Source organism: Bombus bifarius, unplaced genomic scaffold (assembly GCF_011952205.1).
Source record: "Bombus bifarius isolate JDL3187 unplaced genomic scaffold, Bbif_JDL3187 scf7180000007996, whole genome shotgun sequence".
Classification (NCBI taxonomy): domain Eukaryota; kingdom Metazoa; phylum Arthropoda; class Insecta; order Hymenoptera; family Apidae; genus Bombus; species Bombus bifarius.
In genome coordinates, this window is record NW_022884376.1 from 746,192 (window position 1) to 764,905 (window position 18,714).

The 18,714-nt window shown below is 39.1% G+C and overlaps 1 protein-coding gene across 2 annotated transcripts; it reads right to left on the bottom strand.

Annotated features, from left to right (window-relative positions):
* Nucleotides 1–158: 158 nt before the first annotated feature.
* On the bottom strand, nt 159–18,234 carry LOC117206144 (FMRFamide receptor). 2 transcript variants are annotated; one of them, XM_033445221.1, is made up of 5 exons: nt 15,231–18,234; nt 4,188–5,038; nt 3,145–3,413; nt 2,875–3,064; nt 159–2,321 (listed from the first exon to the last, which is right to left on the bottom strand). In XM_033445221.1, the coding sequence occupies exons 2-5, from the start codon at nt 4,530–4,532 to the stop codon at nt 1,728–1,730; spliced, it is 1,398 nt and encodes a 465-aa protein (XP_033301112.1). In that variant the 5' UTR covers nt 4,533–5,038; nt 15,231–18,234; the 3' UTR covers nt 159–1,727. The 2 variants fall into 2 exon arrangements, with proteins under 2 accessions (XP_033301112.1, XP_033301111.1); XM_033445220.1 differs by having other exon boundaries at nt 1,728–2,321; nt 17,600–18,234.
* Between the last annotated feature and the right edge of the window lie 480 nt (nt 18,235–18,714).

The window sequence follows — 18,714 nt, forward strand, 5'->3', positions numbered from 1 at the left end:
TTTAAGAATGACGTAGTTTGGTTGCTAAACGTTTTTTTTTAAATTCAAATCACTCAAAATTCATCACGAAGTTCTAACTAAATCAGTTCTCGTTTTTTGTATTTATACATATCATTTGTAACATTTTGTGTTGCTTATAAAAGTTTGTACGCTTGATAGAAATAATAGAACAAAATATATTGATAACATGTATATCTCCTTTTACATGAAATATTCTTAACAAAAGTATATCGACGTTCACAGAAGAATTATTGCGACATAATATAAAAGAATCTAAACGATCTACTCATAGTAAATAATTTCAGGTACATGTTTGTATCCCATTCTAAAGTACTAAGGTATAGATCTAAAAAAATAAAAATACAGGCATACTTTTTTAGTTATGAGATAAAAGATTTCAATGAAGTGAATAACGTGCTTATTTTACACGGAGGGAAGACCGTTATATGATAAACATAAATATTAATTATTACATATATGAATGTTTTTATTTTTTTGATCAGTATAATACACCTTAGCATCTTAGAATAATAAGTGAGCTATAACGAATACAATATTTTTGTGTTTCAATGTTTCGGTTATACACATCCAAGTATTCTATTATAAATGACGTTTCGAAATAACCGAATTGTTTCGCGATCTAAATATTTATTTATTTTTTATCCTTTTCAAGATACAAAATCGAGTGAAATTTTATTCCTATCGAATTTGGATATTATTTACATTCGTTCAAACATTGTAAGCAGTGCTGGAGAAATGTTGATAATACTGTATTTGCGTAAATTTTTGATTCTTGTTTACAAATAAATTCAGCCTCTTTATAAGAATAAGAGTAATGGGGAACGTTGATCTTATTTTAGTCATTTCTCTTTCAATGTCTGTTTTCAGGAAAGATAGTGGACATTATAGATATAACTTATACACCAAAAATAAGTTTCACCTATAAGTCTCTATTTAAACATATCAAAATAGTTTGAGTATATTTACAACTTGCTAAAATTTTTGTGGATTATAACAACGCGAGAATGCCTTTTCGTGCAAGGTAATCACTCCTTTTATAGGTTTTGTAACAAGTAAACACGTACTGATTTATGTTTTGTTTTTTCAACAATATTCTTGTTTCTGAATATCTTTTGTTTGTCTAATAGTCGAAAAATATATTTTTTCAAATATTATTATTTTCTTCCTAATTCGTGCATCAAACTTCGGAGAACGATGACCTTTTACACATATTTAAGTAATGTTTATTCATTACGATGATAAAATGTCTCGTATACAATATGTACATTATGAAGCAGTTGTATGAAATCTGTGACAAAATGCATCGCATTTCTGAAATTTCTGTGATTATTATATGGTATTAAAGTCTTTATAAAAATAAGTATGTGTAAATTGTTTTATCGATGGTAACTGTAAAAAAGAAGAAGAAGAAAGATAACAAGTGTACGTAAAACTTAAATAAAAATTGAAATAATTCGAGAGATTGAATTATTATTTAATAAAGTATGAGAATAAATTTACAATATCGATGCTGTTTTTTGTCCGAAAATTAACTAGCAAGACAGATAAACACCAATATTTTCGAGCTTATCTGATTACATTCAATTTGAATGATTTTTGTACAAAAAGATTTTCTTATTTCATCTTATTTGGTGCACAAAAGATATTCATTGTTATTCATGAATGATCGTTGACTTATTGCGATTAGATTAAATATTTAAGATTTATTACAAAGAAGAATTTACATCTTTTTTACTCCACCCATTCTGTGTGCTTGATGTTGCGGACATCTGACTAGGGCTTCTGACAGGACTCCTTGCAGGATAATACACACAAGGTCCTGGACTGGCTGGTCTTGCTGATATTTTCACGCTTTGTCGCATACTGCCGTTCGAGACATTGTTATTTCTGTTGATAGTACTCGATCTGTTTACGTGATAATGTCTGATAGAGTTCCTTAATTCTATATTGGTCATATTGGTAACGATCGATTCGTCGTAAGTTTGAAATTCTGGACTGTCTCTGCCAGGTCGGAATAACTTTGAATTGCAAAACAGCTTCAAAAATATCCTTTTGAATTTCCTACCGAAGATCACGTAGATAATGAAATTGATGCTACTATTGATTGTCACGAGAAGATTGCCTGTCTGCACCAACCAATGTGGCGGATCGCTGAAGAAGGTCTCGTGAATGTTTGAGGCTAGCGGTAGGATGTTACAGATTAGGAAAACGATCACCACGCAAAGTAACATGGTTGCTAGTCCGATTTCGCGTCTTTGATGTCGAGAAAGCTGTTGCAAATCTCTATTTGCTTTTCTCACCTGAAACATCGCATTATAATTTTATAATCAATATCTATTTGTAGTAAGAAGTAACTTATTTTTTAGAGCAGCGTTACCTTCGCTCGATTCGAAATGAAATCAATTTTACACGAATCAGATACAATAAATCAGCTTGTGAAAAAAGAGATGTAATTAATTTTGCGCTCGCTCAGCTATGCAGAATGATTCGAAGAAGTTCGGCAATGATTCATAAAGATTCTGAATAGATATAGAAAATCGAAGAGAAATAAAGTTGAGTAGATAAAAGAGTGACTGCATGTGCAAGAGAAATGAACGAGTTGGAAAATGGAACATGATAAAACCTGTATTCATAGTTGCATTCTGAAGTGTATGCATTTATAAACTTTGCTCCAAATAGGTATGCTCGTACGTGTGTACGGTAACATGTTAGGAATTGCAATGTTGCATTTGCATTACAGTTTCTTCTCTTTTACGGTGATACTCTGTATAATAACTTAGAAATAATAAATGGATTTGAAGTACTCTATGTTTTGAAAATAATAATAATCACGACACGATTTATTTTACTTACCCTTTGGTAAATGGCAGCGTTGAATATCACCAAAGCAAGAAAGGGAAACAGGTAACAAATAAAGAAATACATCCAGTGGACGTAAACGGTGACATACAAGTTGTTGCTTCTCAAGTCTGCCGGATATATGCAGTATATAGTAACATTGTACTTCCAATGAACTTCCGCATAGTAATCTACCTCCCAAAATCTGTAAAAAAGATAAAAAGAATGTATTTTATATTAGCGGTGTAATTCAAGCTTAAATCGGCTGGAAGTGAAATTACTCACTTTGGTAGATTGTAAAGAAAGGAAAATAGCACGATAACCAATACGGCTAGTCGAGCTCGTCCGTATGTACAAAAAGACCTAGCTTGTAAAGGATGACATACTGCGATATATCTCTCTAGAGTCACAGTTAGAGTCAAGTACACCGTTGCTATTTGCGCTATGCATGATAATGGATATAAGAATCGGACTATCTTCGGGTGCACGATGAACTTGTAGTCGAACAGCTGGCCAGTGTACGTGTAAATAACAGGTAAGCCGTAAATTAATATCTGAAAATATCATAAACTTTCTTTTCACTTAATACTTTATCTTTTCTTTTTTCGCTTATCATTTTAGCGATATAACGAAAGCTGTTTGCAATTGGATGAAAGCGAATTTTTCATTAACAATTAAAACTTAACTAGAGAGAATCTCTCTCTCTCTCCCTCTAGAGTAATTAATAAATTGGATGGAGTCTCTAAAAACGTCATATTTTCGCGCGTATAAATTGTATTTGAATTATCTGCAGGTATCTTTATCTATCTATTATCTAAAATATCTTTTGATACTGATTTCGAAATTATGACGATTCGCGAAATGTGACGATTTATAGATACGTGTATTTTTACCGAGATTAGAAATTCCAATTAGCAATAATTATTTGCGTTAATAATTAATATAGCATATGTATTATAATTTGTTTACAAACAAAGCATTTGACAAAGAACAATAAATTAACGAGGTATTCATGGTAATCTGTATCCAAGTAACTTTATTCCAGAGATTGGCCCGTAGTTATAAACTCGCGATGACTGAACGTTCGTATATTCTATCGTGCAAGGAATTATGTATCTCCCGTTTGCTTCGTAGGTGGTTGCGATTTAAGATTCTTCTTTACCTAGTCCTTTTAAACTACTTTCTCGTCTTTAGAAGATAATGGTGGCGTAAATTTTTTAAAGTTTCAACTTGAGCGTTTAGGAACTTCCGTGTCAAATATTTTGTCGACACGATTATAAAAGTGATCGTTCAGTTCTCTAAACGTTCCGACTAACAAACTTACTTACCGAAATGATAATTAAGACGGTGTCGCATCTGGCTAGGCCAATTAACAAGTAATTGATCGACGATTTCATTTGCGGCCTCGAGAGAATGATCATCGAAATCGCGTTGCCGAATATCCCAAAAAGACCGATCAGGTTCATCAGCACGCCATAGATAATGAAATCAAACAGACCGTTCGAATTGATTTCCTGTTTACATTCGAGTGGTTCTCTCGTGGTCTCTTTAATCGATAAATTTTCCAATAATTGTCCAGCATCGTAGTAACTGGTGCTGTTGAAAATTTTGAGGCTTGTTTCCATCGTTTTCAAGTATCTCCGTTTTTTCTTTTCATTCACCCGATTCTTCATCAGTCTTTTTCTTTATTTCCTTTCAATCTCATGCCTCACTGTTCAAAAATATTTCTTGTCTTTATCACTTATATACATATCAGTACCTATGTAATTAGATCGTTTTTTCACTGTAGATTTTTCTTTCAGGAAAAGATTCACTCGGGAATGAATTTGTCTTTGTTACTTTGCTTCGAACGATTTAAGCTTATGTTCGATGCAATCCTTCGGTACGTAATCTTAATACGTTCGTCTTATTATTATTTTAATTCGACTCTCACTACCTTTTGACCTTGTGAGAGCCGAGAACTAATAGTTTTGGTAACATGACGAATATTTTATCGAAATCCCAAAGTGTTATCTAGTTTCGTATCGTTCTCGCGTGTTCTGAAACAGTATCGATTCTAATTCGATTTGCTCGATCTTCATGACAGTTTTGTTAACTTCTTGTGTGTACATCTGCGATATATCGTAATTTCACAGTTTCATATTCGTCTCCCTATTTCCAGTTTTCCATTTCCAGGAATCTGTAATCAAAAAGTATGAAATGTACACTGAAATGTAATTTCTCGTTTATTTTTATTGGCTGCAATATAATGTATATACGTATATGTATGTATATATATGTATATAATAAATACATATACATAAATATTGTAATATAAATATAAACATCTTAATTTAATTCTTATAACTTGTATTGATATAATAATAAATAAATGTAAAACTATATAATACATAAATGTATATATGTATTCTGCGTAATGGGAATAAAATTCTATATGCACCGCCAGAGATCGGGATCGTCGCGCCCTGTTTCTTTTTAAAAGACAATACAACGCGTATTGTAACTTATGTAACTTATGCTATGTGTCCTTAATCGCGTAACATTTAAAAACGGTGCGTCAAGCGTTGATCTAATCGACCGAAAGTTTGTCTGCTTCCCCGTCGCAAAAACAATACATATGTTTCTATATAGCGGAAGTGTATTTGTAGGCATTGACATCGACCTTATTCGGTAAACAGTAGCACGGAGAGAAGGTAGTAAACGTAACTGGCGAACTACATCCACTATCTGTGATCCAGTGATTTCGTGAGTTTCGAGCTTCAATGGTTCAACCGATAACAAAGCTTTAAATATCAACAGCGAGGCGAAACGAACGAGCGAAATGAACGAATTATAAAAGTACGATGAGAGGGAAAAACGAAGCCGTGTTTTACAACAAAACGAGAGCGTTTGAACGCTTGCCTGCCATTGTATACCGAAAGGACCGGTCGGATTAAGAAGCTGCGACGCTACTAGAGTGTCTGTAAGTCAAAAATCTTACAAGTTTTTATAAATAATGCATGCGTAGTATATATAGTGTTTGAATACCGATAGAAACTTTGCACGAATAATTTTTAAAAGTCTATTAGCGCTATAACGACACAGGGCCATCATGGTATATCGGTAAAATTTTCAACGAATCTGGAAACGTATATAAAAATTAAAAGATATTTGTTGCAATCGTACATGCATTTCAGACCACTATTCCCGCTTTATCATATTTATTTGTATTCGCGATAAATGCCTCTTCTACGTTTCTACATTTTTCGATCGACTTTATGATTTTTTGATTAATTAATTGTAACATTCTTGGAAATCATCTTCAAGAAGTTTCGTATAACTCATACAGTATGTATAGTGAACAATTTTCTGTGCTAACATAAGTATCAACCTGTGAAAATAGCGAGAACATTCTATACAGAAAAATTTAGTAAATTTAATAAAATCGACGATTAATCGTCGATGATATTGATTGGTAAAGCAAGTTGGTACGACATAGGGGGCAAGGCATCGCTGTTGAATCGATCGAACGATCGGTTCGATACAATCTCCGCCATTTCGAGTATCGATTGGTACGTTTCAACGAATCGTTAATTCGTCCTTTCCTAATGTCGGTGTCGTCGATTTTGCAAACGAACGAGAGTTTCCCTTTTTGATACAACACTGATACAACGCATCGATGTACCGTTGTTTTAAATAGAAGCTATCAAATGCCGTTTAAACTTGAAAGCGTCGATTCAGATTCGTTTTAGACAGTTTGCGCGCAAATTCGCAGCGGTAGACAGCTTAGTGGGCGAAGTAAAGTAGAAACTATCGATCGTTTATCATCGACAAGCGATTAAACTCGATATCTTCGGTCGCCAAAAAGGAAGAGGAAAAGAAGAGAGAAACGTAAGAAGAAAGAACGGGAAAGAAAAGTTTTCGAAGGAAGAATCGAGGCCATTTAAGAAATTTAACTTTATCGCGTATCTCTCACGAATGTGCTGCACGAGCGAGAGTCTCATTGGCAACGCTTACGTTTTTAATCAAACTTTTGAGGAACCAAGTGCCGTCGTTCACTTTTGTTCTCGCGAAATTCTAGTTTCTTGTTCTGGATAAATTGTCACGAGTAGAGTGGTAAAGGGTGGTAATATGGCGCCCAGTTTTATATTTCTTCCTAAAATCTGATTGATAACTCAAACTGCTTTAAACCTTCGCGTAAAATGTTCGTAAACTAACAAGGTTATCTCTGACGAATGACAAAAAGAAGAAAATAATTAAAGTTAGAAGAAAAACGATTTAATCGAACGTCACATGCTCTACGAAAAGAAGTCGTTTTTGGGGCTTGTACAAAAGCGAGGGTAATATGGCTCCCTAACAAAGATCATAACAAATTCTTTTTGCTAATATTTTAAGATCAAAAATAAATAAAGCGAATTCTTCTGCTTATATACAAAAATCACACCGCATATTCTTTCTTTTTCGCACGATGTGCATTCGCTATGTGGTCGTTATGAGAAAAGCTAACGACGTTTTAAAATATCTCTTCGATTTCCTTCTTTTAGGCTGTAGAATGTCTACGTGATTATAATATAAATAAAAATGAAATAACGTTAACATGTTAATGGGGAGCAATATGCTCCCCGGGGGCTATATTACCCTCCGTTATGAGGAGCCAATATATCAACACGCGTAATTTCGAAAACTCTGGCTGTACTCTTGAAAATATCCAAAGATCGAGTGATCGCGCTTGCGTCTAGTTAGAGGATTCGGCCGAATAACGTGCGAAAGTACGAACACCGCGTGATTCCTTGTGGGAAAAGTAAGAAAAAAAAGTATAGAATAACATGTTTACACACTCGGCCTAGTTTTCGAGAAAATGGTTTTCGTTTGAAAATTTATCAAGTATGCTTGAACGTGGCTAATCGACAGGAAGTTTCGTTTTACATTGTGAAAATAAGTCGAAAATGGAGAATACAATTTTTCCGTTTAAAGCTTCATTTTCAAAAAAATAAAATAGGATTTCAACGCGTTTAGTAAATCGTATTATCTCTCGTGGTACGAATTTGTCGCAATACGCGCGTGTTCTCCGCTCTAATCGGAGAATCACTTTCGCGCAATTTATTCTACAAGTTCGAATCGCTTATTATGTAGTCGTAACATTTTAAATAGATTTCTTAAATAGTTGATCGTTTTTGGCGGCTCGAATACTTATTCAGCGAAAGTGTTTAGAATTCGTTAAGCGATAAAATTTACGTCTGTATCGTGGTATCTTCGTTGAACGTAATAATCGACGTTACGCGACTGAATCGAAACAATTAGAAACATTTTCGAATTGTTTTTCGAACTCGGTAAGTAAATACATCGACTAACCGTGACTAAGCACGAGAATATATTCGGACCATAGTCGTCACGTTTTATCTATTTTATGGAAAATCGTGTTCACTCGTGCGAAATAGTCGCTGCCTCGTTCAACCTGAATTATCTTGAAAATTTTTCACGATGCCGGTGGTCCGTAATGGAATTGCTTGAAATTCACTCGTGAATTAGCTTCCGCGGTATATTGGATTTCGAGGAAGTTAAGTAACTATCGTCGTTTTACCGTGACGCATAGCGAGTTCCTCGCGAGAACATTACGCAGAAATTATCATCATCTTCTATAAATATTCGTTAGACATAGTTTCACCTTCGAAGCAGCCAAATAATAGCTACGCATACGAGCTACGCATCTTTTATAAGGGCTGCGAGTTTGAACCAATTTTTGCCGATATGTCTCTGGTTAATTTCGATTGCGTGCAAATGACACGAAGAGATACTCGGTGACCGAGTACACGGTGCATTAGCCACGTCGCTTTAATCACGATTAAGGCTAACGACTGCGTACATCGTTGCTTGAATTAACGGTTTAATGAAAACGTCTCATCGGGTTGGCCTCTCGTTGCATAAAAATTAATCTGCCGATGTTGCTTCTTTTATCCGTATTCCGACGATATCCAGATGCTTTCTCGTTGTTTCGTTTTGCGATACAAGTTTCATAAAGTGGTCTATGAATGTTTCATTCAACCTTCGACAGAATTATGCCGTCTTATCGACAATAGCGGAAATGGAGCTCTCTCTTTTATGGGAACGCAAATTACGTTGGTCGAACTTGTACGAATAGTTTTCGTAATATCGTTCGGGAAATAGATATAGAGGAAAGTACGTAATTCTCGCGTGAAATGGTTGGAAGTATGGATGCGGTAACCTCGGTGTAACGATAAGATCAATATCGATATTGGTTTTCAACTGGGACGGCGAACCAAATTATGTTATCATAATTAATGACTGGGTCGTAATTACGGCAAGAAGACTAATAAAGTCGTTAAGACATCTTCGACCTTAAATTATTATTTACGAGCTTGTACTTGTTACGGTTCGTCAAACGACCGCGCGATTCACCGACAGTATCGAAGAACTCGATGAATATTTCTTTTTCGATTCCGAATGTTCTTCGAACCGTTATAATTAATTCTATAAATTACTATTATATGAAAGGAAAGTTTGATATCGGTGTTACATCGTCAAAATGTTAGATATCATTCGTTGAGGTATTTCGAGCTGCAAAATCCTTTTCGTTTCCACTTTTGCGTAATGGTGTGGTTGTCGAGAGAATAATTCACGGTTAAAGGCGATATTTATATCGTCGTATCGGCTACGCGTACAAATGCACAACTAGGATATTGATAGATCAGAGTGGAATGGCTGACAAATAATCACTATATGTTTACAAACGGTAGAACAGTTGTGTTTCTCTTGCTCCGTATCACCACACGCTGGCCTTTTATAAGCGTCTCGAGTATCTCCACTGTTTCGTATCAGCAGCGAACACGATTCTTCGAATTTACGTTTTCGTAAACTGCTGACCGCAAAGTCAACGAGACAAAAGTGGCGTTTCATTAAATCGACTTTGGTAAATCGGTCGCGTCGTGTCGAGGCTACTGATCTCGTTGCTCTTGCAAAGTGGAGCAGCCAGGAAATGAGACGGTATTACCGTCACTTATAAGTAATAACCTCCAAGTGTGAACAACATCTAACGTGTCTTCTCACTTATACCCAGCTATTAGGAAGCTAGAAATCGTGTCACGAGTTTTAGCACGGTTTTTCCTTGAAAAAGGAAACTCGGTAGCCGTAGGAAAGAAAGTTTCGACTCGGAAGATATCACGTTCATTCATCGTTCGTGCTTTTTTTCTATTTTTCGCGGAATGTTCTTTTCGATACGCGTGCTTGTTTTCATGTTTTTTCTTTTACGACTGCTGTCGTTCAACCAGAAGCAGATGGCTCGAATCGAGCCTTCGCGATCGCGTCATTGTCAAAAATATAACGGCACACGTTCGTTTAACGAGAAATACGAAAGTGTCAGCCGCTGCTGGATTGTCGTTTGGTTTCATTGGCCACGGAAAGTGGAGTAACCGCGGCACGAGATGGGAATGCGATAAGTGGTAACAGCCGTTTAAGATCAGACGGCGTGTCTCCGGGTCTCCGTTACGTCCTCCTTTTGCACACATCGACGAAACTAAATTCACTGGATCTGCCTGTTACTTTCTTCCTCTTTTTCTCGATAGCATTCGAACACGAAGTAACTGGCGTTAGGTTGGCACGGATTAACAGAAAGAAAATATCGCTGGTATCATTTTTAGACGAGTACCGTTTCTCGCCACTGAGAATTTTATTTTTCAAAAGATCCAGACACGATCGTACGTACAAAAGTGGCACGATGGCATGTGGATTATTTTCGCTACGCTATAGTCATTGTGTTCTACGAAAACCTCGTCGTTCTTACGCACGTCCCATTTCGTAAATGTCACGGCTTTTGGGAAATTTTTCGCCTTTAAGCTTTTGTATCTCCTTCTGTCTTCGAGTATATTTCCTCGACGAGTATCGGGGTCCACGATCGCGAACGTTTACGATACTTGCTTCATTTACGAAACGGAAATTGCTTATCGAAAGAGAGGAAAAGTATCAGGCTGGAACTTTTGTAAAAGCTTCGTCGATGTTTGTTCGCACGAACGAACGAGCAACGGAGGAACTGCGAACGCGAATGATTAGTCGATCGTAAACGTCGTGTCGGTGTTTAAAAGTGAAATAGAAAGCTGTGAACATCTGGCGATTAATCGAAAGCGAGGGAGAGCGTTACGGCGATGTCATAGCAGAGTTATACAATCGTTTACAGACAGCGTGCGTATCTGCTAATCGGCAAATTTTCTCGTAAACATGCTGGGTTTCGAGTTTACGAGGCCCGATCCAAATTTCACAATCGCCAAGGCCGTGCAATCTCTCGTACTTCGCGATATTCTATCCGCGTGCACAGTGTTTCGCGTTAAAATTAGATAAGAAGTTCCTATAGTTGACTCAGAGTTGAAGCGAGAAGAGTCGAAGACTGAAGCTACACGTATTTTTAGAGGGTTGGCAATAACGAAAGCGACAGCTGACCATTTTATCGAGTCGACGATAGGCTTTTTCGATATTAATCGCGTCGTCTCGTTTCTTTTTTCCGTTCCGCTTTTCGCGTACGTCTATCGCGCGTTTACGATTTTTTCAGAAGCATCGCGTTATTTACATTGAAAACAAATTCCTGCATCACGAGCGTGTTACACGTCGCTCGGCGTTAAAACGAGATCTCGGAATCGAGAAGTAGCGATCTTTTATCTTTCTTTACCATTGTTTAGCCTACTTTTTGTGTTTCTTCTTTCTAAATACGTCCCGGATAAATTTCAAATTTTCCAAGAATATTTCTGGGTAAGCGAGTGGAGATAGTAGGCGATTCTGCCGCAAATACTCCTTGGTTTTCTTATATCTCTGATAGGTGGAAAGAATTTATCATAAAATTCCTTAACGTTTCTTCTTTGAAAGCTCTACTTAGGGCGACATATGACGCATCTTCTTCGTCAGATTGAATGGCTCTTTTTTCTCATTCGTCTGTTTCTAGCCGAGCCGGGACATCGATTACAAGGGAACGGTCTAAGTTGTCGACTATAAAGACGTGGATTTGGCAGCGCTTAAGAGAGTCTCTGTTATCTCGATCGTTCGTTCGAGACACGACGCGTACTGTCAGACTCTCGAGGGAGATCAAACATGATTATTTACCTGGCTAATCTTCACCTTTGTCATTCGAACATAGACCTTGCCTCTGCTTGTCTTCCCTCTTCTCGTGTTTCTTTTTTTTATTACAGAAGAAACGCGAGAGAAGTTTGAAAGGCAGACAGGACGTCTAGGGAGACTCGTACCTCTGCTTGCTTTACGTTCCCACAGTTACTCGCTTCTTACTTTACGCCTCAAACACGATAAAATTGATGGAACACGGTACATTACCTTTTATCGTACGTTTCGCCATGGTAAACGGATCTCTCTGATTATCAAAGTACAGCTGCAACATCGAAAATCGATATCCCTTAAGATTTAGGTATAACGAGTTTAGGTTTGTTGGAATTTCCGCGAATCTTTTGTTTTCTTTTCGTGCTATGCTGTTTTATTAACCAAAGGGCGTAATCGTTCGCTTAATAATCTTCTCTTTGTGCTCGTAGATATTAGAGAGATAATTTAAATCCCTTTATCCTTTATGCATTCTTCTCGTTGTAACAGCTTATTTATTATAAAACGGAAATTAATAAAGTGTCTTTCTGTAATCGGGCAAGATAAAATTCCGTCCACTTGGAATTTCTCTCGAAATTCGATGAAGAGGCAATCGGTTCCCTTCCATTCGGTGTTTGATCCCGGCCTCGGGTGATGGTACGATAAACGAGATAAAGAAAATTGCCTGGTGTGTAGCGTCACGTAAATACCTTTAATGCGTATACGTTACCTTCCACGAGAAAACTCGATGAATATGATTTTTCCACTCGCAAGTTTATTGTTATATTATACGAAGGTAATTTTCCGACGTCAGTTGCAACGGTGGCTAGTAAAAAAATGTTATCGAGCGAATACGTGATAAACATTTAACAAATTCTCGATTGATTATCGATCGATGGATAAATTACTCGCAATAGTCGGGTAAATACCCAATAGCTATAAATAATTACGGCTACGAATTAAATCGAGCAATGTCTGTCGTTTCCACTTGAGAACTATTTTGTTCGACGGTATCATCGGGTATTAATGTAACTGGAAAAGTCTTCCATCGAAGAGAAACTCCGCCAATCCCTGTTGGACGATAATTAAAAAATCATAGAAGCAAGTGATCAACGTGAGCTAAAGTTTGACGAGATTCTGTGCACCATGTGCACGAGATAGGCAAACGTTTCACATACGAGATAAAAGGGACGATCGCAAAATTTCTATTAATACGAGAGAGGTATGGTTAACATCCTACATGGCAAGAATTTGACTGAAATTTCCCATAAACGCGCGACGTCGTTTAATGAAACGACGCGAACGATGCGAATAAAATTTTAGAATGCAAGCGTAATATCCATACTCTGACGTAAATTGCGTTTGATAACGATTTTTTCTTCCTATTGTCCCTTTACGAGGATCGTTAAGCTGCTAAAACTTTGAACAAAGTAGCTCTCCTCTTAGGTGAATTTTACCATATCGATTCTTCTTTCATCGTTTCTTCGATGTACTTTGTGGATAATCATTGATGGAACCTGCACGGTATCCGAGGACTTTAATCAAAGGGGTTATTCTAACCCCTCGTGGAAGATACTCGTTTGGAGGAGCAAGTCGATTACGGGCGTATAAGCATTAACGAATTTTCTGACAAAACACAGCTAGACTTTGATCGTTCCAACGGATTGTCTTAATTCCCAATCATTCGATATAAATAAGCGCTGCTTGGATCAGAGCGATTTTTCGCTCCGTTGGACGCCAAAATCACAATGTATCAGTAGCACACTTTTGCGTTTGCCGTTTCATATTGTTCGTTCCTCCCTGTTTCGTGATAAATGATTCGTTAATTCGTCACGAATACGAGTAATATCGAAGTACGTTGAGCTAAAGATGATTAATCGTAGACTGATGCGATTTATTCTTTTGTCGAAGCTTTCGCTGCTGACAAGATTTATCAGTCTTTCCGAAACTCTGCGACGCAAAGAAATTATTCGCATTTGTCCGACCGAAATACTTGGCTGGTTTCTCTTACGTAGATGTGAAAATTGTTTTCGAACAAAGTTACGTGTATGTAAAAAATTAGACTTTCTTACGCGAATAGATGGTCGTTGAAAAAGGAAATTCTGTTAAAAGGAAACGTCAGCCTCGCGCACCCTCTGACTGTATCAACGTTTAATCTTTCCCCAACGGACTAGCCGACTTGGCCGAGTAAAACCGATTGACACCGAAATCTCAGTCGTAAATCGCAAATTTAGGAGCGTTACGGTCATGTTCGCCTCGACGTGGGACCACCTACATCGCGTTTTATTTGCCGCCGCATTATCGAAATGGTCTCTCGGTCTGGCTGTCGTTACGGCTAGCGAAATGTGTTTGAAAGCGCGAAAAAATTATTCTTCGATTGCCGTTGCTGCTGCCTTACGTGTTTCGTTTATATCACGTAGACGACCATCGTGTTCTCGCGCGTCACTGTTTCCACAAATCAAACTGTCATGTTCTTCGCTTTAGCGCTGCCGAAACACTTGGAAAAGGCAAGAAAAAGCTTTACGACGGTATCCGCGGATATTTATCGAAATGGTAGAACGCGAAATATCGAAGGATCGAAGGTCGATTAATTTTCTACTATAGATACGCTGGACACGCTGAAATTCGAAATCACGGAAAATATTTAATCAGCGTTGGTATGCATCGATATGCATATTGGTGTAACGTATTTCTCGCTGTTTGACGATACAGCTATCGAATAGATTTGGGCGACGGAACGCACTCGTTGTTTCCATCACCGAATTCCCGTTAATTATTGTGCAGTCACGAAACAGTCGATCGAATATGTTATTAGTAGACTGCGGATTTTTACGCAAATTCGTACTTTTCAGAATACAACGAAGAAAGTAGAACCTCGGTAGAAAATTGCGTTATCTATCGAGTATAGAGTATCGTAGAAAGCGCCATACTTTCAGTACTTTGTATGTTTTTTCATACTACGCGTACCTTGTGCAATTTTACACTTTCAAATTTCCTGTAGACGCGTAAAAACTCGCATTCCGATTTATCAAAATCAATTCCGAACGTCACGAAATCTCCGAAATACTTGTCTATTTTCGCGAAATTAATCTACGGGGTTAATTATCTGCTGCGCTCGATAAATACACATAATTAATATTAATTGCCCTTCGCGTGTTTCGACAGTTAGGTTTGCCACGACGAATTAGTACGTTCGTCCTTTCAATTACGTCGAACATTTCGTTAACATTTAAATCTAACGTGCAATTTCTCGATTACGTTTAAAGATAGGCACAATATCGTTAATGGTAATTCGACGTGCTCACCTGGGTGAATGGCGACGTATCAGCCCGCGCCTCCAGATGCGCGTATTTGCATATCGTGAAACCGTGACATAATTAATCGACTCTCGCGGTGACTAACAATCGTCGCTATCGCGCGTGAGAGCGAATCATAGGACGAATCGCGGGAATGTACGTAAAAGGAATCAGAGTCGCGAGTCGATGCGTGTCCGCGATCACGCGCGTCTCGGAGATTATCGTCTGATGCTGCAGCGTGTCCTTCCTTTCATCGATTTTTGGGGTGTATAGATACATGCATCGCGTTTCCTTCTGGCTCCCGACGTGCCAAGACTCGCGAAATTCTATTCGCTGTACGAGACCGATTAAAATTTGTTAGTGGGAAAAGCGCTGCCGTTAAGCTTAACCAGTACGGGACAAGTCGAGTTCTTTCGATCACAATGGAACAAACAAGACGGTACGTTAAATCGTTCGTTCGAACGAGAACTCGCACACCGTTCTGTACAAAAGTTCTTGCAAACTTTGCTCCTCTATATCTTGTACTTAAAGGAGATCTACCGGTTTACGTAGAAATCGCCGAAACAATGTTTCCATCGAGTATTTGACAACTGCATCGTTCCACTTTGTTAGCTTCGTTAATTAAAATCACCGCTATCTCGGACGTTTCACTCTTACTCTTCGTTCACGTTGCATGTTTGCTCACGAGACGAATTATCATCGCTGGCCCTTTGCACAGAATTAATTCTTCGTTGGATGTACGCGCTCTTCGTCCTCGTAGATAATCGTAAGTTTAATTTCTTTCGATAGACGTAACGCGATTCCCTTGGCGATCGACGACGTCTAAGGGATCTGAAATCGCTTGCTCCGAAAGTCGATCACGATTCTTCCCGTTGAACCCGCACTTTCTCGGGTTCTTTTGTTTGCCTTGAGAAAAAGTGGCAAGCCCAAAAGGGTAGATGGTTGTCATCCGTTCGTCCCTTATCGCAATATCCTGGTATCGAAGCGGTTTTCTTTCGACGGTCGTTTCGCGTTAACGCGATCGATTGGTCCTCGAGGCTACGATCTCTTTTTGCGTCTCTTCCGTGTGAGATCGTGAGAATGATCGGTGTTCGGCAAGCCGAGATAATCGAGTTTCTCCCTCTGCGATTACTACTCGCCATAGGGACCACGGTATTGCCGAATTCCTTTTACCGTTCTTCTTTGCATCCCGACGCCCCGACTTTGCCGCCTTCTTCCGTGATTTCACCAGACTTCCGACGAATTCGTTCTTCGTTCATCGAACCGTTCTGCTATATGGCGATTCCGGGTTCGTTGAAATTCGACGCGACACGTCGAAATTACCAATTTCTTCGAGAACTGGAAAAAATCAGTCGGAAGTATCTGTCTCGCGGTTCATCGGTCATTCCAAAAGGCGAGACGAACGAGAAAGTACAGCTTCGGTGACGATGATTCTCGCTAAAATGTAATTTCGTGTTCGCTGGTGAAATAGTTCCGCGTCGCGCAATGCCGTGCAATTTGCATTTGATTCGGCCCTTTGTCGAAACAAACTTTGCTCGGCCATTGTTTTGCCTCAACGGAAATCGATTCTTCTATTAATCACCGATCCGGATCCGTCCTGTTTCCGAGTTTGAGCGACCAACAAAATTCATAAAACTGTAATTAACGCGTCGGTGCTATACCGTATGGAAACATACGGTTTCTTTCTTCCGGTGGTTGCAAGCGATTCTTTTCCCATAGCAAAGATCTTTGAAACGTGACACTTGGTATCTCTCTAGTTTGTCACTCGGCCCGATAAGCTACTCCGCCACAATTAAAACGTCTCCGTGAGAGAAACATCGACTTTTCACGGGACCCGGCGATTTTTATGCGATCGACCGAAGTTACACTCGCCATGACCGCAAAACCAAGTCCGAACGAACAAGCGAAGGAATCGAATGAACTCTAACGAATTCTAACGGAATGAATACTGGTGGAAAAAGATGGTCAAGTGGAACGATATCGAGAAACGTCGACGCTGGTAATTAATTTCTACCGCGATTTCGATCTAGATAGAGGGCAGACCCGGTAATCGAACTAGCATTCGGAGAACCAAAAGGGTCGGCCATCCGTAACGAGGGAAAACGCCTTTTCGGATCAACGGCATGCTAATCGAGCTATAATACTTGGATACTCGATACGTAAACGACGACACTGAGTCTGCTTATACCTACTTAAACACGTCGCGAATCGCATCGTCGGAGGGAGCGAAGATTAATAGAAATGACTGTGGGCGTAGGAGTGTGGGAATAGTTTGGCGTAATGTTAATCGCGAGGAAATTTTGATTGGAAAAGCGGAGGTGATATCGCGACGATCCGATATTTTAAAACAGCCGCGTATCTGTGTTCCATTTTCGCACCTTCGAAAAAGTTTCTTCCTGATATCCCGTATATATTGCTTCGTCGTTGCACCAGCAGCGATATCTTCAAACACAGGCTACACTTTCGAACTTTGCAAGATCCTTCAATCGCTGTTTTTCACCGGTGATTCGAGAGACGCTTCGCGTCCCTCGCTTCCTCGACGCGATGCAACTTCTAATCGCGCTTACACCTTACTCGTTCGTTCATACGTCTCTCTGTCGTTTCGTTGGCACCTGGAACCGGACGAAAGGTTTCGTTCTAAAATTATCGTCGCACGCTCGTCGATATATCACTTTGCCCCGAATCTTCGTTCAGAATTTTACTCGAGTGCCGCTGTCTCGTTTGTTTTCTTTTTTTAGCCGGGCGAATCGCGCAAATTCGATGCCGCCAGCCCGAAGCGGACTTCCGATTCGCTGAAAAACGTCTTACGATCCGTTTCGAGTCTTTGTACAGCGGTGCCGCGTTGAAAAATTCATTTTCACATTTGTAGCTTGCAATTGAAAGGATGAATTTTCGCGAACCCCTCGTTTCTTCATTCGAGGTCGTAAAGTCGACACGCAGTCTCGGAGCGCTTGCAGCGCACTGAGTGCTCCACTAAGAGAATGATCCGAGCACAAGAGCATTCGCGAACGCACGACGAGTGACCCTGGCAGTGGACGCCGCCTGCGCGGTTTCTCCTCCCTCTCTCTCTTACCCCTACCAACGTTACGTCACTCCGTCTTTCTTCTTCTCGCTATCGTCATAGTTTTTCATTTCCATCTTTCCTCGGCTTCTTCCTCGTCCCTTGTTTTTACCCTTTGTTTCTTTCGTCGCATCATTTTTACGCGTCGTTTCCATTCTTTCCTATTGTCTTCTGTTTTTTATTTTCCGCGTGTCCCTTCCGTCGTCTCTTTTTACGACGTCGTTCCCCCACGAGGATCAACCCTCTGTCTCGCTGTTCTTTCTTCCTTTAATCTCGTTCGATCTGCCAGTCTCCCTCTTCTCCCTCTCTCCGATTTCGTTTCTAGTTCTTGGCTCTGTTTTCTCGCCACCCACTCTCTCGGCCGCGTATTTCTCCACCTTTTCTCCCTCGTCCCTTCGCTTCGATTCGTCTCGTTCTCGTTCGACGTCCATC